A 25,148-nucleotide genomic window follows, 5' to 3' on the forward strand; every position below is an offset into this window, starting at 1 on the left:
AGGCGTACAAAAATTCTTTTGAGAATATAAAGAATCTATAGCTAGGAGTCGGCACAATATATAATGAAATAAATATCTTCAAATATGGTAACGGGGAGAAGAAACGGTGGTGGACAAACTTGAAAGCTGATAGTGGGCTTTTAATTCTCCATTAGTATACAACAATTAATTATTAATATAGTAACTTAAGCACATTGAATTAATATGGCAGAACAATTACTTGAATAAGCATAGCAATTACAAATGAAGAACCACTACTGTTAACGATCAAATATGGTAACGGGGAGAAGAAACGGTGGTGGACAAACTTGAAAGCAGATAGTGGGCTTTTAATTCTCCATTAGTATACAACAATTAATTATTAATATAGTAACTTAAGCACATTGAATTAATATGGCAGAACAATTACTTGAATAAGCATAGCAATTACAAATGAAGAACCACTACTGTTAACGATCATATCATCTGCTGAAGAAAACCAATCGGATACAACAATAAATAATTAATACACAATGAATTAATATGGCACAATTTAATGGAACTCAATAAATACGGTAGATTATTGTTAATTCTTTAACTAAAAAATAAGGGGAAAATATAAAAAGGTAAAAAAAAAAAAAGGATATAAAAGATAAATAGGAATGGTGGTCATATAGAGGTGCCACATCATTTTATCTATGCTTAGCTTTGTATTATATATAGATATAGATACATATATTAAGTTATGTAGGAAATTATGCATTATTTTATATGAGATCAAATATGAAATAAGAATACATATATTATAACTAATTCAAATATGAAATTATTTGAAAAACAATAAATTCCTGTCAAAGTAAGTAATTCATGTATAATAATCTCCTCATTAATAATTGTTACATAATAATCCCTGCATTATTAATCACCACATAAACAATCTTTGTATTATAATTCTTGAATAATTATTTTATGAAATTACAAACATTCCTCAAATGTTTTGTCACGTTTTAAGCAACCAATTTCAAAAAATTTCATTCAATTCTTGAATTCCCTATATAAATTAAAACATAGCGGGAGTACGATTGATCTCCACATACATGAACCAAAAGTCAAGCAGAATAAACGAATCCCTACATTTTGAATGGAGGGAGGAGTTATACATGGTAGCATACAACGGTAGAGTGATTGCAATTGCAATAGAACGGTGGGCTATAGATATTTGTTGAATGTCAACAAGATCTTTATAAAGCATATTTTGATGGAGACAAATTAATGTGTGATTTTGTGGCATATGATGGGGACAAGCATAGTAAAGTTTATGATAATGGTAAAAAACACATTTTAACTATCACTTTTTTCGTGAATTTCATAGCTGAGCTTTTAAGTGTGCGAATTTTCTACCTGAACTTTAAGCGTACGAGTTTCCTATCTGAACTTTAAGCGTGCGAGTATCCTACTTGAAGTATAATCAACTATTTATCAAAGCATACCTCAATTATTAGTCGGTGATAGTTCAGATTTGCTTGACCATTAACTTTAAAATTTAATCATTTGGGGAAAATGGCTCAAATATATGAAAACAAATTTAAGCAACAGTACTTTTGAAAGATTGTAAACTCTTCTTTTCTGATCTACCAAAGAATCTTTTCTGATGTACTCACCAAAGAATTAGTACTCTAATACTTAAGTGACTGACTACTTTTTTTTTTTTTTCCCGGTCTATTATATACTGTACGGAGTACTAGACTCTAGTAATGGTAGCGGAAAATGAGGAATATTTTTTTCCTCTGCTTTTTTGTCGTTTAGGAAAGTTGAGAACTTTTGGTGGCTGCTACTTACATTTTGTCCATAAAGAAATGGCCAGTTGTTGTAAATTATATTATAGTAATATAAATTTGAAAATTGGGAAACATATGCATGTGGGGAAGCAACGACTCAAATCACGCAGGCACAGAAGAAGGATGACAACATCGGCGAAGCAACTCCTATGTATATTCACAGCAATGATGCTTGTTTTCCTGGTAGTAGTTTCTGGCGCCGAGGATGTCCGGAGAACAGACTTCCCTGATACTTTCATTTTTGGTGCTGGTTCTTCTGCTTATCAAGTCAGTTTCTTTATAATCATCCCCCATTATGTGGAGAGAGAGAGAGTGAGTGTGTGTGTGCTGGAAAGTGTGTGTTGTGTGAGGTCAACAACAGTTCAACTATACCCTACATTTTCAAACAAAATATTTAGATATATATGTGAAAAGTCACTGATATTTTGTTTTGAACTCAATAATTTCAAATAAGTGATTATTCGTCCGTTCACTTTTACTTGTCTAGTTTGGACTTTGCACATTCTTTGAGAAACAAAAATTGATATGAGTGTTTTACCATAATACTCATATTAATTTTTTTTATTTAATCCATTCACCTAGGCGCAGCTAACCTACGGTGATGGGGGGTTTGGCCGGACCCCTACCTGTCGATGTATCGAGGGCAAGAAAGACATAAACCTTAGCTAATACAATTAGAATGAGCGAAGTCACTCTGAGCAAAATAGCCTGTAGGATGTAAGCAGAATCAATGTAAAGAAGTAGAAGTTAACAGCAAAAATTATAAACCACATTGTATCAGCTAAAGTTTGATTTGTTGTCAAAAGTGAATTGTCCTCTTTTGGTTCTGATTCTGAAATGAACAAGTCCCTCTGATCATTCTTCATTAAAGCTTTAATCTCCTGGGAGAGTGAAAAAGCTTGTGTGAAGAACCTATCAACTCTGTCAGTGAGTCCCATATTAGCAAGGTGATCAGCAATAAAGTTAGCTTCCCTGAAGCAATGTTGAAAATGTGTCCTTTCCTGGATCATAAGCTGCCTTGGCTTCAAGAAAAGCTCTCTTAGTTTAATAGGAGTGTTATAGGAGCCATTAATCATCTGTTTAATAGACTATGAATCTGATTCAACTACTAAATCTTAGCAGCCATGATCATTAAACAATTTTAGGTCTTGAGAAATGATCTGGAAAATAAATAATTAATGCGAAGGATAAAACATGATTTTTTTTCTTTTTCTTGATATGCTAAAAGTGACAAGTAAAAGTGAAAACATATTTTTAGTATAGCGGACAAGTAAAAGTGAACGGAAAGAGTAAAATTTAAAATTAAATTCACTAAATCAAATTTCTGGAGCTGTAACTCAATAATCTTTTAGAAGCTAAATGCAGATAACTCTCTGTGATAAGCATGACTGCAACCTGAAAAATAGTATTACCTGTCAAATTATACTGATAGCTGTAAAAATTCATTGTACATGTGTGCATAGACATGCCTATAGTGTTTATTTGCAAATACTTTAAATTGTAGATAACTAGAAAATATATTTGTGCATAAATGTGTTTCCATAGAGCTGTATAATGTTGATTAGCAAATATGGTATAAAGTAAATGCCGCTAAACTATGTGGTAAGTTTGTTGAAAGGTTGAAGGAGCAGCATTTGAAGACGGAAGGATGCCTAGCATTTGGGACACCTTTGCTCATTCTGGTCTGATCTCTTATGGTTAATTTACTTTGCTAAGCTCAGAATATGAAAATATTGTTTTCTTTTAGCTTGCATATTATTAGTTGTTTTGGCAGGCTAAATTATTAGATTTATAATCACAGTTCACTTTGCTAAACCAGATAATTTTCAAGGACTATTATTTTTTTGGACGGGCAAGTATACTTGCCTTGTTCCTACTGCAGCAGCAAATAACACTAGATTGTACCAAAACTAAATTTTCAGGTATTTATGGAGGAGCCAATGCAGATGTATCTTGTGACGCATACCACAAATACAAGGTCTGGAAGACAGTTCAACTTTGAAGTTCATGTAATTGATTATCAGTTTTGACTGCTTGTTTATCACAGGATGATGTAAAACTCATGGCTGATACCGGTTTGGAAGGGTATAGATTTTCCATTTCGTGGTCGAGACTTATTCCCAGTAAGCTCCATTACTCAACTACTTAGTACCTATAATGTTTTAATTATCAGTTTTATCTTCCTTCTCATTCTTGCTATTTTTTTAAATCTCTATGTAGATGGAAGAGGTCCTATTAATCCTAAAGGATTACAGTATTACAACAATCTCATCGATGAGCTCATCGGTCATGGTTATAATCAGACTCCCTTATGCACTACTTATTTCTTCAGTTGAAAGTTTGAATGTAGCTTGTTAGTAAGACTGAAAAGTTCTGGTCCAAAATGCTGATTAATAGATGATCTGTCGCTTATCTGATTGACTCCACTGTGTTTTTATTTCCCTAAATTTGCAGGAATTCAGCCGCATGTTACTTTATGTCACAGTGATCTACCACAAGCACTTGAAGATGAATATGGAGGATGGATGAGTCGAAAGATAATGTGTGATGAAGAGTCCTTCTAATTTAGTTCATAATTTGGCTATATATCTTTTTTACATCTAACTGGATGCAAAAATACTGTTCATGTTGTCCTTTTAGCGATGACTTCACTGCCTATGCGGATGTGTGCTTCAAGGAATTTGGTGACAGGGTTTTGTATTGGACTACCTTAAATGAAGTCAATGTGTTCACTATAGGCGGTTATGATATTGGGCTCTCACCCCCAAATCATTGTTCTCCACCTTCTGGAGTTAGACCCTGTTCCATGGGTAACTCTTCAACCGAGCCATACATAGTAGCTCATAATATACTACTTGCCCATTCAGCTGCTGTGAGACTTTACAGGAGAAAGTACAAGGTATCGCCTTTAAACATCACATCAAATAATGTACGAGAACTTACTTGTGTACTAAAGCCCCAAATGTTTGCTAACAGTGTGTATGTTACAATGCAGTCAACTCAACATGGTTTTGTGGGATTAAATCTCTTTGCATATCGGCCTCTTCCTTATACAAATAAAACGGCTGATATAATTGCAGTACAACGAGTTTACGATTTCTACATAGGCTGGTAAATGCAGAAGTTTCTTGGCTGCCCGTTAGCATCTCTTACTTTCAATACTAATGAACTGCGTATTCACAGACACATCTAAATGTCTGTATAATTCCTATTGTCAATGCAGGTTTGCCAATCCCTTAATGTTCGGAGACTATCCTGACATAATGAAGAGGAATGTTGGCTCTAGATTGCCCAAATTCACAGGAGAAGAGTCTATGCAAGTTAAAGACGCTGTAGACTTCATAGCTCTGAACCATTATCAAACAGTACATGTCAAAGATAGCCCCAGCAGCCTGGAAACTAAAATCATGGACTTCGACAATGATGGAGCATTTCAAGTTATATGTAAGAATAACGAGTAATTACCTATAGATGAAGATATCTTGATCTGTTCAATTGACATTTGAAGACAATAGACATCTTTAAGTTTGGCGCGCAAAGTAAATCTTTTAAAATAATTGCATAATCTAGTTAAATGAACCAACACCATTTTTTTTGCCAAGCTGATGCCAATCAGTTTCATTCTCTTTTATGTGTGACATTAAAAAAAATCACTACCTTTTTTTTTTGGTACAAAAAAAGAAATTACTCTTGAATGTCTTTCTTGTGATTTCTGCAACTTTATGGATTTGTGCAGATACGGATGATGATTCTCCACCAGGTCAGGTGAGTCTTGCGACATTCGTGAATCTACAATGCACTTTTCCTTGTTTAGGTTTATTTAATTTTTCATTGCCAATTTGTTCAGACTGAGTATCCAGTGACACACCCGGGGCTAGGAGGAGTATTAGAATATCTCAAGCAAGCTTATGGCAATCCACCTATATATATTCATGAAAATGGTTCCCTCTCAAATTTCTGAGCCCCGGAAAGTTGGTTTGGAGGCTTTTTCTCCCTAATTTCAAAGTCTTAGAAAGCTCAGCCTGATTTGTTTTGGCAGGTCAATTGACTCCACGAAATGCGATGTTAAATGATACAAGTAGGGTACAATATCTGCAAGCTTATATTGGGAATCTGCTTGATGCTATGAGGTAAGCCCCTTTTTCACATAATTCACAGAGAGTATTATTTATAAGACTATAGGCCTATGGAACCAGTGTTTTAAAAGGCGGGGGCGTAAGGCGAGGCGTTTTACATACGCCTCGAGGCACGGGGCGTAAGCCCCCATGGGTATTTAATTTTTAGTATTTCTTAAAATAATACAATTACAATAAATATTTTTAAATAGATAAAATTACATAAAAAAATAAAAGAAAACTGTAAATAAATGAAAAATAAAATAATATATATATATATATGTATGTATGTATATGTGTGTGTGTGTGAGCGCGCGCGCGCTTGATCCTCACAAAAAAATGATCAAAGCAATCCATTATACACCGCTTATAACTTGTAATTATATATAACATAATTTTACAAGTATAAACAATACAATGAAATAAAAGCTATTATGAAATGCAAAACAATTCTAACATTTTAACTTTCAAACACGGAAAAAAACACAGTTTCTTAAAACACTATTACTATCATACTATTCATTTTATCTCCCTATAAGCAAATAATCAATAAAATTTATCAATATTACAATTAAAACATAACTTCTTCATGAACAAAAAATAAAATTATATGATAATTCTGATACACAGGACTTATGACCAATGACAAGTGAAAATGTACAATTCCGCTATGTGTTTTTTTTAAAAAAAATTAAGTGATATTCACCCTCACGACGTTCTCAAATAGTAAATATCCAATACTACGACTTGTTATATGAGTTACACCCAATCTTCTATTTCTATAGATGAAAAACTATTAAGTATCATTATTTTGTTAAACAATTATGAGGGTGAATGATTTTAATTAAGGAATTTAAAATATAATTTATGTAAGAATTGTTAGGCAAGCCCTGGGCGTTGGGTGTTAGGCGTGTTTAGGGCGTACGGTTGGGCGCTTAGGGCGTAAGCCTCATAGGAACTAAGCCCCGCACGTTAGCCCCAGGGCGTTTTGCCACTGCCCTGCCCCGAGGCGAGCCCCGGGGCGAGTCCTGACACTGCCTTTTAAAACAATGTATGGAACATTTGCATGAAATGGATGAATTGTTCTATTTGAAAGTTTAAGCTATTAAAGATATGCCATTATTTATTTAAAATGGGCTTAACATTACCTCATGACGCTAGTAACTTTTAGTTAAATATATATTATGTGAACTAAAATCACAAATAGCCTCTTCTTTAATGTGCAGATCAAGCACCTAAGCATATCATCTTTGCAATCTAGTGATCTTAATTGATCAGAAGTGTCTAATCTACGCATAATCTACAAATATTTTTTCTGAAAGACTTGTGACACTGGTGGAGCTAAAATTTTTATTAAAGGAAATCAAATATAGAGAAGTAAACATACGAAAAAGCTAAGCAGATTCAACATCTATTATATATACATAACCTTATATATACAATGTATTTTTCCGGCGTAAGGGGTTCACCCGAACCCCTTGCACCCCCCCCCCCCCCCCCCCCCTGCAGCTCCGCCCATGGTTGTAACCACAAAGCAATTATATTCCTGATATTCTTTTTATGTTTTAGGAATGGGTCAAACGTGAAAGGCTACTTCATGTGGTCGTTCCTAGACTGTTTTGAGTTACTGGACGCATATGGTTCGGCATTTGGCCTATACTATGTGGATTTGAATGACAAAGACTTAACAAGATATCCAAAGCTTTCTGCATATTGGTACTCTAATTTCTTGAAGGGGAAAGCATCCAAACATGCTGCAACTCTTGAGATTGAGGACAAAGTACTTCATTCTTCCCAATAAGTACTCACAACGTTGATGTATTTCACAAATGTCAGCTGATTTTGTTTCCAATTCTTGCAAATAGTGATTCATCAGGTCTATATTAGTCGTGTAACCTTGTATAATGATAATCTTAATAGTAAATTAATTGACATCTGGAGGCAGCATATGAGGAGTATCTTAGTTCAAAACGAAAAGATTATTATCATGTGGTTCATTCCTATGTGTTGCTTTGATCAGTTACTCCTCCAATAATATGAAAGAGCATAAAAGAAATGCTTTTGGGGATATTCAAATTAATTTCTATTGATATTATAGACAAAATATGCTACAACTAGCTAGCTAACCAACAGCTTCTCTAATTTCAAAATTATACATCAAATTGTTATTAATGCAAAGATTTTGACCTTTTCCAAGTTTGCAGAGACTCTTATGATATTGAAAATCTAGTTTTAATTACTGCATGATTTTATTAAACATCATTTGAAAATTGATAATAACCCAATACGGTATTATCATAAAAAAAATTGCATTAATTTATATGAGAAAAATCCTAGAGTAGGAATATGTGTACTAGAAATAGATCGAGGATGGAACTATTTAAGAAAACAAAAATATCCGTTTAAATTAATTTCATGTACAATGATCTCCTCATTAGTAATTATTGCATAATAACCCCTGCATCATTAATCGTCACATAAGCAATTATTGTATTATAGTTCTCCAATAATTAGTATGTGGACCAAACATCCCTTAAAGTCGGTAATCTGTACATAAAATTCAGTATATTATTATCCACTGCATATATAAACAATTTCTAATTATAATCTCCAGATAATTACCATATGAACCTTAAGTTTACATAACATTCCATGTACCATTAACCCATAAACATTACTTCATCCGTTCCTTTTTAGTCCCATAAAAAAGAATGGTATATTTTTATATTTGGAAAAAAATTAATTTTTGCGCTTCAATTTTACTCTAACGAGAAGCTTTTAGAACCACACAAATACTAAGACATATCTACCTACCACAACTATCAAAACTTTTATAGCCACACAAATATTATATCCCGTTTAAAATTCCAAAAGTCCGTACCAATTCGAATGATATTATATAAATTGAAATAGAGACGAAGTACAGTTAATGTTCACATAAGTACTACTCCTCCTTCTCAAATAATATGTTGCTTTTTTGTTTTACATGTCCCTTAAAAAATACTTAGAGGGGTATTTGATTAATTTTACTCTTATTTATGTCTATATTATAATCTTTTTCCATTAAATGTCTACTCTATTTATGTGTCATCTCCATTAATGATAAAATTCTACTAAGATAAAATAGGAAAATAATAATAATTGTGTCTAAAACTCCTAAAATAAAAAATAATTTGAGATAACTATTTTTATTAATCACGACGGATAATTTGTAATGGAGGGAGTATAATCGTACATGAACCAAAAGTCAAATACAGCATAAACGAATCCGAGCATTTGAAGAAGTGACTGATTACGTGTGTTTTTTGTCGTTTAGGTATGTTGAGAACGAATTATTGGGGGCTGCTATTATAATTTATAACTTCTCCATAGAGAAATGGGAGGCCAGTTGTGAATTAATTATTGGTGGCTCCTATTAAAAATTTGTCCATACACTGAAAAGTGGGAAGCAACGAGACATTAAGATGGCAATAGGCAGAGCCAGCACTCAAATTATACAGGCACAGTAGAAGGATGTCACCGCTCCGATGTCTCTTAACAGCAATATTCCTTGTTTTGATTATTGTAGTGCTGGCAGACTTGCCGGTTGTAGTTTCCAACGCCGATGATGTCCGCAGAGCTGACTTCCCTGATACTTTCGTTTTCGGTGCCGGTTCTTCTGCTTATCAAGTCAGTATTTTTCCAAACCACCCCACATTCTCTGCTTGTTATCTATAACCAAGGAGTTTATGAGCCTGTGCTTTTTGATGTCAAAAGCATTTTGTTAAGATCAATAAGTAAAAGTGCTTTTAAGTAAAAGTATGTTGCAGTTTAAAATTTATTTTTGTGAGAATAAAAATATCTCTATCATAAATACGTATTTACCAAGTACATCCCTTATTAATTCAATAATTTCTAATTATACATATTTACGTATAGCTAACTTATTTGATTCAAATAAAATTTAAATGTTCCAAATAAAATTAAAGTCACTTCATATTCTTGTTACAATTATCAAGTTGTATTTTTATATATTTTGAATTTTATAGTGCAGATATAATTCATTTGTTGTCTAAAAAAGAAAGACGTTTTTTTTTTTTGTTCTTTTGATCTTTAAACGACCTTATTACTTTTTTGGTACTTAAAAGAATGACAATGTTATTTTGGTTGACCTTTTTTTAGTATATTTAAATTATCATGTAGATATTATATCAATAGTTTACATTTTCTTTGATTTATCTATGTATTATATATTGATTGAAACTTCTAATATGTACTTTTTAATCTTAGTGTTAATTAAATAAAATTAAAAACTTAATTAAAGTCTTTAATAATAGATATTTAAAATACTTTCTCTTTACAAAATTATCTTAATAATAAATGTTCATATTTTTTTTTTCATAATTTGACGTTCAAAAGCACTTTTTAGAAAAGAATAACCAAACACAATCTGCTTAGCAAAAGCACTCAAAATCACCATTCAAATGAATTAGCCAAACACAAATTGTTTTTCACCAAAAGTATTTTTTTGAAAAACACATTTTAAAAAAGCACTTCTCAAAATAAGTTAGTTTTTAGCCGCTTGCTCAAACAGGCTCTAACTCAACGCCACATTTTCGATATAGATGTACATGTGAAGAGTCATTGAAATTTAAAAGAATATTACTCTCCCTGTCTCAATTTATGTGGCACAGTTCAACTTTCAAGAGTCAAGTATTTTTGGTTTTGACCATAAATTTGGCCATAGAATTTTAAGTTTTTTTTTTTTTTTTTTACATATTTAGAAACAAAGCAAAGAGTACTATAAGTCACAATAATTAATAATTCAAAATATTTAAAAAAATATATAAAAAATTACTGTCAAAGAAAACTCATTTCACTCTGAAAATCCGAATGGTGCAGCATAAATAGGGAGGGAGGGAGTATGTTCTGAACCCAGAAATGTAATCTTTTCAGTGTTAAAAAATTAAAGATAATTAAATCCACCAAATTAATATCTTGAAATCCCTTCTGCGACAGTACAAAAGATGCCTACACAATCTAATCATTTAGAAGCTATATGCAGATAACTCGCTGTGATAAGCATGATTGGTAATCTGATAAATAGTAAATAACCTGTTATAACTGGTCAAATTATACTGATTGCTGAAAAAATTCATCGTATATGTGTGTGTAAACACACGTATAATGTTGATATGCAAATACATTAAATTGTGGATAGCTACAAAAATATATATGCACTAATGCGCATGCACGTTTTCCCGTATAGATGTATAGTGTGGATTAGCAAATACGGTATAAAGTAGATGCCGCTAAACTATGTGGTATGTTTGTCGAAAGGTTGAAGGAGCAGCATTTGAAGATGGAAGGAGGCCTAGCATTTGGGACACCTTTGCTCATGCTGGTTTGTTCTCTTTAACCCTTGTGGTTTACTTTGCTAACCTCAGAATATGAAAATATGGTTCCTTTTAACTTGCACATTATGGTTCACGGACTAAGTTATCCCTCTTGGGAGGTGGTTAATACCTAGTTTGATGAGATATCGAGGATTAAGTTTGAGGCTAAATTTATACTTTTTTTGGTTGAAGGTATAAATTTATCCCATCCCACCTCTTCCCATGAACCAAACGACTCCTTATATAGATTTATAATCACAGTTTACTTTGCTAATCTCAGAATATGAATATATGGTTCCTTTTAACTTGCTTATTATGGTTTTCTTGGTAAGCTTCAATGGATTTATAATTATAGTTCACTTTTCTAAACCATATAATTTTCAAGGATTATAATGGTTCGGGACGGGCAAGTATATTTTCCCTGTTCCTATTGCATCAGCAAATGATACTAGATTGTACCACGTCCCCTAAATTTTCAGGTATTTATGGAGGAGCCAACGCAGATGTATCTTGTGACGCGTACCACAAATACAAGGTCTGGAAGACAGTTCAACTTTGAGTTCACGTAATTGATTATCAGTCGAGTTTGACTGCTTGTTTATTGCAGGAAGATGTAAAACTCATGGCTGATACGGGGTTGGAAGGGTACAGATTTTCCATTTCGTGGTCGAGACTTATTCCCAGTAGGCTCCATTATTCAACCACTTAGTATCTATGATGTTTTTATCAGATTTAGTTTCCTTCTCATTCGTGCTTTTTGTTTATCTCAACGTAGATGGAAGAGGTCCTATTAATCCTAAAGGATTACAGTATTACAACAATCTCATCGATGAGCTCCTCAGTCATGGTTATAATTACATTCCCTTATGCTTACTTATTTCTTCAGAAGGAAGTTTGAATGAACTTGTTAGTAAGAGTGAAAATTCTGGTCCAAAATGCTAGTTAGATGATCTGTCGCTTTTCTGATTGGCTCCACTGTGTGTTTTATTTCCCTAAATTTGTAGGAATTCAACCACATGTTACTTTATGTCATAGTGATCTACCACAAGCACTTGAAGATGAATATGGGGGATGGATGAGTCGAAAGATAATGTGCGATGAAGTGTCCTTCTAATTCAGTTGATAATTTGGCTATATATCTTTTTTACATCTAACTGGATGCAAAAAAACTGTTCATGTTTTCCTTTTAGCGATGACTTCACTGCCTTTGCGGATGTGTGCTTCAAGGAATTTGGTGACAGGGTTTTGTATTGGACTACCTTAAATGAAGTCAATGTGTTCACAATAGGTGGTTATGATAATGGGCTCACACCCCCAAATCATTGTTCTCCACCTTCCGGAATTAGACCCTGTTCCATAGGTAACTCTTCAACCGAGCCATACATAGTAGCTCATAATATACTACTCGCCCATTCAGCTGCTGTGAGACTATACAGGAGAAAGTACAAGGTATCCCCTTTAAACATCATATCAAATAATCTATGCGAAATTAATAGTGTACTAAAGCCCCAAATGTTTGCTAATAGTGTGCATGTTCCAATGCAGTCAACTCAACATGGTTTTGTGGGATTAAATCTCTTTGCATATCGGCCTCTTCCTTATACGAATACAACAGCTGATACAATTGCAGTACAACGAGCTTATGATTTTTACATAGGCTGGTAAGATGCATAAATTTCTTGGCCTATTAGCATCTTTAACTTTCAACACTAATGAACTGACTTTACACAGACCTTCTAAGGTCATCTTGATTATGATTCTGGAAATAATGCATGTGTGAGCTTATTTGGTTCAGTACAATTCCTATTGTTAATGCAGGTTTGCCAATCCCTTAGTGTTTGGCGACTATCCTGACATAATGAAGAGGAATGTTGGCTCTAGATTGCCCAAATTCACAACAGAAGAGTCTACGCAAGTTAAAGGCGCTATAGACTTCATAGCCCTGAACCATTATCAAACAGTACATGTCAAAGACAGCCCCAGCAGCCTGGAACTTAAAATCAGGGACTTCAATGACGATGGAGCATTTGAAGTTATATGTAAGAATAATGAGTAATTCTTTCTAAATGAAGATAAATTGATCTGTTCAATTGACAATTGAAAGATAATAGTCATCTTAAGCTTGGTGATCAAGTTGATCTTCTAAATAGTTGCATAATCTAGTGAGCAAACACCAGTTCTTTTACCAAGCTTGATGCCAATCAGTTTCGTTCTCCTTTATGTAGTAGTGTGACATGAAAAATTAACTACTTCAATGTCTTTCTTATGTTTTTTGTAACTTTATGAATTTATGCAGATACTGATGATGATTCTCCACCAGGTCAGGTGAGTCTTGCGACATGCATGAATCTGCAATGCACTTTGCCTTGTTTAGGTTTATTTAATTTTTCATTGACAATTTGTTCAGACTGAGTATCCAATGACACACCCGGGGCTAGGAGGAGTATTAGAATATCTCAAGCAAGCTTATGGCAACCCACCTATATATATTCATGAAAATGGTTCCCTCTCGCTCTCCCTCTCTCATGCTCTGGATTTCTGATCCCTAGAAAGTTGGTTTAGATGTTTTTCTTTTCTTTAAAGTCAAAAGGTCTTAGAAAGCTCAGCCTGATTTGTTTTGGCAGGTCAAATGACACCACGAAATGCGACGTTAAATGATACAAGTAGGGTACTGTATCTGCAAGCTTATATTGGGAATTTGCTTGATGCAATGAGGTAAGCCCCTTATTCACATAAGACATGTTATTTATGAGACTGTAGGCCTATGGAATATTTGCATGAAATGGATGAATTGTTCTATCTGAAAGTTTAAGCTATTAAAGATATGAAATTATTTATTTATAATGGGCTTAACATTACCTTACGACTCTAGTTACTTTTAGTTAAATATATATATGTGAACTAAAATCCCAAATAGACTCTTCTTTAACGTGAAGATTAGGCACTTAAGCATCTCATCTTTGCAATCTAGTGGTCTTAATTGATCAGATGTGTCTTTTCTGTGCATGGTCTGCAAATCTTTCTGACAGTGGCAGAACTAGGATTTTTACCAAGGAGATCCAAAATATAAAGAATTACACATATGAACCCCGTTGCGCCCGCTAGCTCCGCCTATGCTTGAAACGACAAAGCAGTTATTTTAGATATTCCTGATATTCTTTTTATGTTTTAGGAATGGATCAAACGTCAAAGGCTACTTCATGTGGTCGTTCCTAGATTGTTTTGAGTTAATGGACGCATATGGTTCGGGATTTGGTCTATACTATGTGGATTTGGATGACAAAGAACTACGAAGATATCCAAAGCTTTCTGCACATTGGTACTCTAATTTCTTGAAGGGGAAAGGTTCCACACATAGTGCTGTTTATAAGATTAAGGACAACAAAGTACTTCATTCTTCCCAATAAGTATTTTGTGGTTGCCAATATATCTCACAACAATGATGTATTTCAGAAATATCAGCTGATTTTGTTTCCAATTCTTGCATACAGTAATTCATCAGGTCTAAATTAGTCGTGTAACCTTGTATAATCATAATCCTAATAGTGAATTATTTATAATCTGGAGGCAGCATATGAGGAGTATCTTAGTTCAAAACGAAAAGATTATTATCATGTAGTTCTTTAATATGTGTTGCTTAGATCAAAACGAAAAGAAATGCTTCTGACGATAATCAAATTAGTTTCTATTTATTTATTAGACAAAATATGCCACAACTAGCTAGCTAACCAATCGCTTCCCTAATTTCAAAACTAGACATTAAATTGTTATTAATGCAAAGATTTTGACCTTTCAAGTTTGCAAAGACTTTTATGATATTGAAAATCTAGTTTTAATTACTTTATATTTTTATTATAAAACATCATTTGAAAGTTGAAAATAACCCAATACAGTATTATCGTTTTTTTGTTTTTTGTTTTTTGAAAAGGTTCTAAAAAGTTCAGAAAACACAATACTCAGTCTAGTTTAATCATCTTTACAAGCGATCGAGTAATGGTCTTATTCCTGAATATATGAGAATGGAACTTCAAAGCGTCAACTCCTTGGTTTTATTGTGTGAATTCTGTCTTTTTTAATTGACTTCAACTTCTTCTTTTTTCCTTCTTTTGTGCAAATGCTTAATTTGAATGAACCTAGGTTCTTTATTTTGAAGGTGTTAGAGTTAAATAAAATAATTTAATCTTTCTTCCAGTTCCATATAATTAGAGACTCAGTTTATGTAGACGCCTCCACTTTCAAGTTTCAACTGATAGGCCAGGAGTTTCAGTCACATAAAGAGTCACTGGGGAACCATAGTTGATCTTTCTTTTACCCAAAAAATGATGAAGAAAAAAGTATTGATTTAAGAAAATATTGAAATGTTCTAATGTTGATTTATACATATATGGGAAAAATATGCGATATCTAGTACAGTAAAATATTCAGTAAAAAATTAAGGGCTGAAAGGATAATCCAAAAGTAAGCAACTTGTACATGTGAGCATTTTGTGTATTGGATATTTGTTCTTGTTTAGATTCTCTTTTAAGATAGTTGACAAGTGTGTAAAGATAGAACCTGGAGATTATTCGGCTGCTGTACTAGTCTTGGTAATTGACTCACTCATCAGTGTAGTGTACGAATTCGATCCTTCATGACCATATCACCTACTCCCTTTGTCCCAAAAAGATTATCCTCTTTTGAATTGGCACAAAATTTAAAAAATAAATGATGATTTTTGAAATGTGTGGTCCAAAATAAGCCTTAGATATTTGTGTGGCGATAAATCTATCTCATAAAGTTAAATTGTTTCTAAATATAGAAATGGGATAATCTTTTTGAGACAGACTAAAAAGGAAAGGAGAACAATCTTTTTGGGACAGAGGAAGTATACATTTTGAAGTTTGGCACCTGTCTAGTAGTTTAGTTCAGCACAATATCTGATTGCAAAATGCTTACTGAAAAGGACAGACACTAATTCATTGGTAAATTGTTCTTTAATCACATTTTTCCTCTAGATAGAACCGGCCAGTTGGAAATTTATAGTTATATAAGACAAAAATGAGATACCATATATTACGAGTTTTTCGGAGTTACAAGAGTACCTGTAAAACAATTGGTTATCGAAAGGCAGAGCCGGCAGTGCCACGTGGCACACAAGAAGGATGATGACTCTGGCGAAGCAGCTCCGATGTATATTCACGGCGATGATGCTTGTTTTGCCGGTTTTAATTTCCGGCGCCGATGATGTCCGCAGAACGGACTTCCCTGATACTTTCGTTTTCGGTTCCGGTTCTTCTGCTTATCAAGTCAGTACTTTTTGCTTCCGCGTTTTATATATGTGTATACACTTAAATGTACAACTTAACTAATGTACATTGGCAGTGAATAACAGCGTCTGCCTTTAAGTAACCTGATACTTTACTTATATAGTGTTGATTAGTAAATATTGTAGACAATAGATAACTAGCTATTACATGTGTATGCATCAATATAAATATTGTTGATTAGAATACATATATTACATGCATGTGCGCACATATAGGGCGGATTTGGGATTTGAAGTTTATGAATTCCTATTTTCTACAACAACCTCAAGTTAATATACAATAATAACTGAGTTCACCTATATGCAAAGTTTCTGCGGAAGTTACTCATTCACGTGACCCATAACTTCTAAGCTAGGTCCCCCTTTTCCGGCACACATATGTGTATCGTAATATATGTGTATATCTTATTTATCTATGGTAGCTATTGCTCCTTTTATTTTCCAGACTATTTTATCATGGCTTTTTCGCTTTCGTTAGTTTCATTTTCATACTGCTATGAACTGCTTGTTATTATCTGACCTTTTTTGTCATGCTTTCTCTTGAGCCGAGGGTCCTTCGGAAATAGCCTCCTTACCTTCCAAGGTAGGGGTAAGGTTTTGCGTATACTTTACCCTCCCCAGACCCCACATTGTGGGATTTCACTGGGTAAGTTGTTGTTGTTGTGTATATATGGATATACAGTGTTGATTAGCGAAACAGTAGAATGTAAATACTTGACTAGTGGTTCGCTTGGCGAAAGGTTGAAGGGGCAGCATTTGAAGATGGAAGGACTGCTAGTATTTGGGACACCTTTGCTCATGCTGGTTTGTTCTCTTTAATCTTGTGATTGTAGTAACCTTGTTAGTCTCTGAACATCAAAGTGTTACTTTTTAGTTGTATGTTATGGTTTTTTAGCAGGATGAACTAATATATCTTGTAAATAATAGAATCATAAAATCTTCTTAGTTCTAAAGAAACTATAGGTGTAGTAAATAAAAAGATATATTAAAAGATCGTTATGATTCGGAGAGGCCAGTATATTTGACACTAAATTGTACAAGTCCCCTAAATTTTCAGGTGAATATGGAGGAGCCACTGCAGATGTATCTTGTGATGCATACCATAAATACAAGGTCAAGAAGAAGAAACAATATCTGTTTAAATTTGAGTTTGCATAATTGATGAGTAAGAAGGGGAGCCTTGGCGTTGCTGCCATGTGACTGGGAGGTCACAGATTCGAGCTGAGGAAACAGCCTCTTGCATAAATGCAGGGTAAGGCTGCGTACAATAGACCCTTGTGGTCCGGCCCTTTGCGGGAGCTTAGTGCACAGGGCTGCCCTATAATTGATGAGTAATGTGATTGGCCTAAGAATTGTTTATTGCAGGAAGATGTAAAACTCATGGCTGACACGGGTTTGGAAGGGTATAGAGTTTCCATTTCGTGGTCGAGACTTATTCCTAGTAAGCTCTTTTATTCAACTACTTAGTACATAGAATGTTGTTGTAAGTTTTATCTTTCTTTCTCATACTTGATTTTTGCTCTCTATGTAGATGGAAGAGGTCCTGTTAATCCTAAGGGATTGCAGTATTACAACAATCTCATCAATGAGATCGTCAGTCATGGTTATAATCACATTTCCCAATGCACCAGTTCTTTTTTTTTTTTCAGTTGAAAGTTTGGATGTAGCTTCTTGTTAGTAAGAATAAGAAAAATTATCGTCCAAAATGCTACTCCCTTCGGATCAAAAAGAGTGTACACTTAGCTATTTGCACACCCCTTAAAAAATACTAACTCCTAGACAAAAATAGGTAATTTGACTAAACTATCCCTGATTAAATAGGCATTGAAATTTTATCACACAACACTTAATAGGGGCAAATTTGAAAAAATAAGATTAACACTTTTTTGATTTGATAAGTGGACACTCTTTTTGACCCAAGAAAAAAAGGCTAAGTGGACACTCTTTTTGATCCGGAAAGAGTAGTTAATAAATGATCTGTCACTAATCTGATTGGGGTCATTGCGCTTTTATCTCCCTTATTTTGTAGGAATTCAACCACATGTTACTCTATGCCACAGTGATCTACCACAAGCACTTGAAGACAAATATGGAGGATGGATGAGTCGAGAGATAATGTGTGATGCAGAATACTTCTAATTTAGTTCATTTTGCTACACAATCGGAATAATATAACATGATTGTTCATGTTGTCCTTTCAGCGACGACTTCACTGCCTACGCGGACGTGTGCTTCAAGGAATTTGGTGATAGAGTTTTGCACTGGACCACCTTGAATGAGGCCAATGTATTCGCTCTAGGCGGCTATGATAATGGAATGACCCCGCCAAATCATTGTTCCCCGCCTTTCGGAGTGAGACCTTGCTCCATGGGTAACTCTTCAACCGAGCCATACATAGCAGGTCATAATTTACTACTCGCCCATTCAGCTGTGGTGAGACTCTACAGGAGAAAGTACAAGGTATCACCGTTAAACATCATAATGCATGAGCGATTACTATTTACTAGTGTTCTAAAGCCCCAAATATTTGCTAATAGTGTGTATGTTCCAATGCAGTCGACTCAACATGGTTCTGTTGGATTAAATCTCTTTGCATTTTGGTCTCTTCCTTATACAAATCAAACAGCCGATATTATTGCAGCGCAACGAGCTAATGATTTTTACCTGGGCTGGTAAGACGCAAAAGTTTCTTGGCCTATTTATATCTCGACTATCTCAAACATATACGCTAATGGACTGAACATTATTTGGTTCGCTACTCCTATCCACATTGCAGGTTTGCCAACCCCTTAATATTTGGAGACTATCCTGATATAATGAAGAAGAATGCTGGCTCTAGATTGCCCAAATTCACAAGACAAGAATCTAAGAAAGTTAAAGGTGCTATAGACTTCATAGCCCTGAACCATTATATGACAGTACGTGTCAAAGACAGCTCCAGCAGCCTGGAAAATGATATCAGAGACTTCAGCGCCGATGCAGCATTTCAATTTATATGTAAGAATAGTGACTAATGCATCAATTATCATAAAATAAAAATAATGATTAGTATTCGGCATAAATTTGGTCGAGTGAACCAACGTCAGTTCCTTTTTAGCTTGGAGGCCGATCAGTTTTTTTCTCTGTTGTAGATTTGTCTGACGTCATGATTTAATGCTTCTACTCTCTCTTTATTTACGCAGTGACACAAGGTGCTACACCATCAGGCCTGGTGAGGATCGCGACATCCTTCAATTCTACGGTGCACTTTGCCTTGTTTAGATATATTTAACATTTCATTGACAATTTGTTCAGGCTGAGTATCCAAGGACAGAACCAGGTCTGCAAGGAGTACTAGAATATTTCAAGCAAGCTTATGGAAATCCACCTATGTATATTCATGAAAATGGTTCCCCTCCTCTCTCTGTATCTCTCATTCACACACACAAACACATATCATATGCCTATACCTTTGCTTTGAAATTTTGACCCCAGCAAAGTCGTTTTATACATGTTGGTGTCCCATCAAACAAGAACTCTAAAAGCCTGGTGTTGTTTGTTTTGGCAGGTCAAATGACACCGCGAAATGCGACGTTAAATGACACAACCAGGGTAGAATATCTGCAAGCTTATATTGGGAATTTGCTTGATGCTGTGAGGTAAGCCCCCTATCTTCACATTACACATTTGTTATTGATGTAAAGTTACGTTTAACTGTTATATGACATATTTTACTGGATATTTTTCTTACCATTACATTACAACCATCTGTTTGTTATTATAGGAATGGATCAAATGTCAAAGGCTACTTCACATGGTCATTTTTAGACTGTTTTGAGTTACTGGACGCATATGGTTCGGGATTTGGCCTATACTATGTGGATTTGGATGACAAAGAATTACGAAGATATCCAAAGCTTTCTGCACATTGGTACTCTAATTTCTTGAAGGGGAAAGGTTCCAAACATAGTGCAGTTTATAAGATTGAGGACAACAAAGTACTTCATTCTTCCCAATAAGAATCTTTTCTCTTCATGAGTCTTGTGTTATCAATCGCGGTTAGGGATTTCACAAATTCTTTATTGCAACTTTTGCAAATAAGATTCATAAATCATAATCTAGACGATTGACCATGTATCCTTGTGCAAGGATGGATGTTAATACTAATTAGAGAAAAGATCCAAAACAGTACACTATCTTTGAGTTTGGACTCAGGATCATCTGTTTTCTTTTATACTCGGAACATAAATAGTCTATGATGTTTGCTAAAGTGGTGCACCTTTGGTTACTCCTAAAACATTCTGTTAACTTTAGCTGAGATAGAACCTTTTTTTTTTTTTTCCTGAGGTGGATCTTCTCAACTGAAAATATCTCTATCAGTCTTAAGCTGTAATGCTTCTTCACCAAAAGGGTCAAAGGAAGTTCTACGTAACTTATACTAAGCTTTTTGATCTAGTTCTTTAAGTTGTTCGTTAGCCGTGAATTATTGATGGAGTAATTTTTCTTCACTTACTCGTGTTAAATCAGTTATTCACTTTGTTTGATGAAACATTCATGGTTGGATTCTTAACTTTCGCATTTACAGAAGAATTAGAGCTAATTATATTTTGGGTGCTCAAATTAAATCAGTAAGGTTGAAACCATATTACTCTATTTTCTATTGACAAATTATTTTGTATATAACTCGCTTCAGTTATGTGTTGTGTCTATCCTTTAAATATTGGCTAAAGTCATAAGGAGCCCTTTTTTTCCCGATTTTTTGTTGTAGCATATTATAATATTTTAATTGAGAACATACTCTGAAAATCAGAATTATATTCACTTACAGTTTTAAAATCTTGTGACTGTACGCACATCCATTCATACCAAGCTCTTGGAAATACCATTGCTTGGAGTTGACTATATATATCGTTCATCCAAACCCTGCCACAATTCAAGTGGATTATTCATGGTTTAAGTTTTCTATCTTTAATCCTTTGTCAGAATGACGACGACGAAAAATCACAGCCTATGTTTTATCTTGATTTGATGTTTGATTTCCTTGTATGATAGTATTCCCATGACTTTTAGCGTTAAGGTGAATTTCAGCATCAAGACTTATGATAAATATATTCTTTTCAGTATGTTATGTGCCACAAACTAAAGCTTTAATAAATTTGATATAGTAAAAACAATAAAATGAAATAACTGAGTTAGAAAATTACAATTAAGCTGAATTTCAGCATCAACAACTTATGATAAATATTTTCTTTCTAGTATGTTATGTGCCACAAACTAAAGCTTTAATAAATTCGATATAGTAAAAACAATTGTTATATCCCGTAATTTTATACGTCGAGTTATTCGCAAAAGAATCGACTCAAGTTAAAGACGGGATCATTTTCGGGCACGAAGTAGAAATCTTTAATTTCCGATTTCTATTAGAACATGAATTGCTTATAAATTTTACTTAGTGTATAAATATTAATGGAGATTAGGGATTAATTAACCATGATTAGATTATTAAGTGGGGATTAAAAAATTAATTATTCACTAATTAGGCATTAGTGGTCGTGTGGGCCCCATCAAGACATGTGGCCAAATTTTATTGGCTCAAGCCATGAGTGGGACATGTGTCCAATTAGTAGACATGATATTTAAGTCAAATTGATGACTAAGGAACTCATTTATCATCTTTCAAACTTGAGAAACTTAGAGATAGAGAGAGGAGCTCTCAAGCTTAGAGAGAGAGAGAGAAGTTCCCGACGGCACTATTCACGGCGGCGCCACTGTTCACGCGCACTGTTCATGCCGCTACTATTCACGCCGTCACTGTTCACGGAGCACTGTTCACGGCAAAGAGGAGAAAAATCCAACCCCATTTCTAGCCTTCCCAAAAATAATTCCTTGGTGTTAACCCACTATTTGGAGGTCCCTAAGTAGCGTGGAAGCATTATTGGAGCGATCAAACCATCCATTTTTGTAAATCGCAAACCCTAACTTTCTTGTGGAGTAGAGAACAAAGGTAAGAATTTCTATTGTTTTATGAGTTATAAATGTTTTATGCATATTGTGGTATGTTAATATGGATGAAATTGGTGAAATATTGTGTGTTGGAAGTGGGTTGTGTGCTTGGGGAGCTAGCCGTGTAAATGGGTGTTAATGAATAAAATTTTTGTAGCATGTTTGATTGTTGTAGAGTGGAGAAGAGAATAAAAATCATCAATATATGTATATGTGTGTAGTGTGTCCGTGTATAGCCCCAATGTTTGGCAAAGGATGAGTCAATATCGCTTAGTGTTTTAGTTGTCGTCGTTATGAATTCTAGTTTGGAAATGAGAGTTTAATGTCCCAAATTGATATGGTGAATGTTGCGGACTGATTTGGAGAATTTTGTGAAATTAATGCAATCTTTATATTTATGAGAATTATATCGTTATAGTGTGGTTTGTTGATACAAATCATGACTTAAAAATGAGGAATGTGGTAAAGGGGCTGCTCTCGGTTTTTGGGGCTGTTTTCGGCCCAATTTGGAGAAATTGTTGGATCGTTGGAAATATTATGTGAATTGCTTAGAATGTTCTTGAATGTTGTTAGTATGGGTTTGGGTTAGTATTTGAATGTATAGGCGTTGATGTTGGCTTGAAGGTAAGCCGTTGAATTGAATATTTGGAAAGTTGTCGAATGATGAAAAAGAGAGTATTAATGTAATATTGTCTTTCGGATTGGTTATTGGAGTTGCTAGGTTGGTTATTGTGGTTGTTGTTGTTGATTTTGAGCGAGTTAAATTCTCGGGTTGGCATATTTACAGGGGAAATGCTGCCGAATTTTCTGTAGAATTTAATGATAGTTTGGAATGAATGGCTTAAGTGCCTATGTTTAATATTGGATATTCGTTGGCATATTTGTAGACCTTGGGGAGCCCGAGGCGTAGATTGGGATTTACTTTAGATTGGCTATCTTGGAGTGCGTACGAGGTATGTAAAACAACCTTCTTTCTTTTGGCATGCCTTAGTTTTTGTTAGGCTAGATTACGAGCCTTTAGGAAAATCCTATGATTCGAAATCCGAGCATGATATGATCTATATATATTCCTTGGCACTCTTATGTATGATTTGATGAAATATGACCCATTATGTTTTTGAAAGAAGTGATTTCCAAACTTTGTACAAAAAAGTTTCACTTTAATGAATTTCGTAATTTTTGAATGCATATCTTTCGCATAAAGGCTCGGATTGTTCCAACATTTTTATAAGAGTTTGCATTATGTATAATGAGTATGTTTTCCATAAGCGGGCCCGACTTGGGGAACTTCCCGTCCGTGGGTCCCGCGACTTTCCTTTATGTAATTCGGACGACTTTTGAAAGAATTTGGTATGATTATCATTTCAAATTTCAAGTATGGTCATTTACTTATATTTGAGTCTATGATAATGATTTTATGCATATGGTTACTCATGACTCTACTCGTGCGTTCTGTTATATCTTTCGCCGGTTCCCGGGCCGGTTTTGTTATCGTGCGCACTTTGATATACTCCGAAGTTATGCTGTGTTTATGGTTCACCGAGCTACTCGCAAAAGAGGGTCGGGTTCCACTTATATTTGGTGTTATGCTGTGTATGGTGTTATGCTGTGATGTGATGTGTGACGGGGATACGGAGATTTGAAACTTTCTGGTGTTATGCTGTGTTATGGCGCCATCGACGGGAGGGCGACCATATTCTTCTGTACCCTATGCATGACTTACATGTTTGAAACTAAACATTTTGATATGATTGGATTTGTACTTATGTTCGGCACTTCTGCTTCGTTTATGTCTCAGGTTTGTTTTCTGTATATTCTGCTTTGCATACTCAGTACATATTTCGTACTGACCCCCTTTCTTCGGGGGGCTGCGTTTCATGCCCGCAGGTACATACGCACAGTTTGGTGATCTACCCATTTAGGACATCCTCTTCTGCTGTTTGGAGTGCTTTTCTCATTTCAGAGCACACAGTTTGGTATACATTTGTTCGCTATGTATATATGTATTTGTTCAGGGGTACGGCGGGGCCCTGTCCCGCCATATGATTCGGTTTGTCTGTTTAGAGGTCTGTAGACATATTTGTGGGTGTGTGTGCCTACTTCTGTACAGTTATGTTTATATGATTCTATTCGTTATGGCAGCCTTGTCGGCGTGCATTCGTATATGTGTTTTGGGCCGTTGTGCCATTTGATAGCCTTGTCGGCTTTTGGTACATTTGATAGCCTTGTCGGCTTTTGATACATTTGACAGCCTTGCCGGCTTTTTGATATATGCATACGTATATGGTTGCGCTGAAATGTGTCTGATACAGTTTGATATAGTTTGAGACGGCATATAGCAGTTATAGCCATATATGCTATCTGTTTGTGATTCGATTTGGATAAGTGTGTTACGATTTGATATGTTTGTCTGTCTGGGTGTCCAAGTAGGGCACCAGTCGCGGCCCACGGGGCTGGATCGTGACAACTATAAAATGAAATAACTAAGTTAGAAAATTACAAGAACTATATATTATCAATGGAAAACTTTATAATTATGAGTCAGTTCATCTTG

The 25,148-nt window shown here is 34.6% G+C and overlaps 2 protein-coding genes across 11 annotated transcripts; both read left to right on the forward strand.

Moving 5' to 3' along the window:
- Window positions 1-1,585: 1,585 nt before the first annotated feature.
- LOC132608913 (beta-glucosidase 11-like) lies at window positions 1,586-20,861 on the forward strand. 9 transcript variants are annotated; one of them, XM_060322704.1, is made up of 13 exons: window positions 1,608-2,084; window positions 3,436-3,514; window positions 3,740-3,795; window positions 3,865-3,940; window positions 4,038-4,109; window positions 4,272-4,359; window positions 4,458-4,716; window positions 4,813-4,928; window positions 5,041-5,261; window positions 5,554-5,582; window positions 5,665-5,758; window positions 5,857-5,947; window positions 7,502-8,008. In XM_060322704.1, the coding sequence occupies exons 1-13, from the start codon at window positions 1,734-1,736 to the stop codon at window positions 7,731-7,733; spliced, it is 1,764 nt and encodes a 587-aa protein (XP_060178687.1). In that variant the 5' UTR covers window positions 1,608-1,733; the 3' UTR covers window positions 7,734-8,008. The 9 variants fall into 9 exon arrangements, with proteins under 9 accessions (XP_060178693.1, XP_060178686.1, XP_060178687.1 ...); XM_060322706.1 differs by having other exon boundaries at window positions 1,609-2,084; window positions 3,436-3,499; XM_060322705.1 differs by lacking the exons at window positions 3,436-3,514; window positions 3,740-3,795; window positions 3,865-3,940; ... (7 more) ...; window positions 5,857-5,947; window positions 7,502-8,008 and adding exons at window positions 17,353-17,416; window positions 17,670-17,725; window positions 17,978-18,053; ... (7 more) ...; window positions 20,160-20,250; window positions 20,376-20,861 and having other exon boundaries at window positions 1,968-2,084.
- On the forward strand, window positions 9,244-14,880 carry LOC132608914 (beta-glucosidase 11-like). 2 transcript variants are annotated; one of them, XM_060322713.1, is made up of 13 exons: window positions 9,254-9,601; window positions 11,252-11,315; window positions 11,787-11,842; window positions 11,915-11,990; window positions 12,083-12,154; window positions 12,312-12,399; window positions 12,498-12,756; window positions 12,853-12,968; window positions 13,126-13,346; window positions 13,604-13,632; window positions 13,715-13,808; window positions 13,932-14,022; window positions 14,480-14,880. In XM_060322713.1, the coding sequence occupies exons 1-13, from the start codon at window positions 9,446-9,448 to the stop codon at window positions 14,712-14,714; spliced, it is 1,557 nt and encodes a 518-aa protein (XP_060178696.1). In that variant the 5' UTR covers window positions 9,254-9,445; the 3' UTR covers window positions 14,715-14,880. The 2 variants fall into 2 exon arrangements, with proteins under 2 accessions (XP_060178695.1, XP_060178696.1); XM_060322712.1 differs by having other exon boundaries at window positions 9,244-9,601; window positions 12,498-12,968.
- Window positions 20,862-25,148: the final 4,287 nt, after the last annotated feature.

The sequence above is a fragment of the Lycium barbarum genome, chromosome 9, assembly GCF_019175385.1.
Source record: "Lycium barbarum isolate Lr01 chromosome 9, ASM1917538v2, whole genome shotgun sequence".
NCBI classification, from domain to species: Eukaryota; Viridiplantae; Streptophyta; class Magnoliopsida; order Solanales; family Solanaceae; genus Lycium; species Lycium barbarum.

Coding starts and splice junctions, on each gene's coding strand:
- LOC132608913 (XM_060322703.1), top strand. CDS start 1,734: ATGGTAGCGGAAAATGAGGAATATTTTTTTCCTCTGCTTTTTTGTCGT. Junction 4,929..5,040: donor TACGATTTCTACATAGGCTG/GTAAATGCAGAA, acceptor TTGTCAATGCAG/GTTTGCCAATCCCTTAATGT. Junction 5,583..5,664: donor ATGATTCTCCACCAGGTCAG/GTGAGTCTTGCG, acceptor CAATTTGTTCAG/ACTGAGTATCCAGTGACACA.
- LOC132608914 (XM_060322712.1), top strand. CDS start 9,446: ATGTCACCGCTCCGATGTCTCTTAACAGCAATATTCCTTGTTTTGATT. Junction 9,602..11,251: donor CCGGTTCTTCTGCTTATCAA/GTCAGTATTTTT, acceptor GTTTGTCGAAAG/GTTGAAGGAGCAGCATTTGA. Junction 12,969..13,125: donor TATGATTTTTACATAGGCTG/GTAAGATGCATA, acceptor TTGTTAATGCAG/GTTTGCCAATCCCTTAGTGT.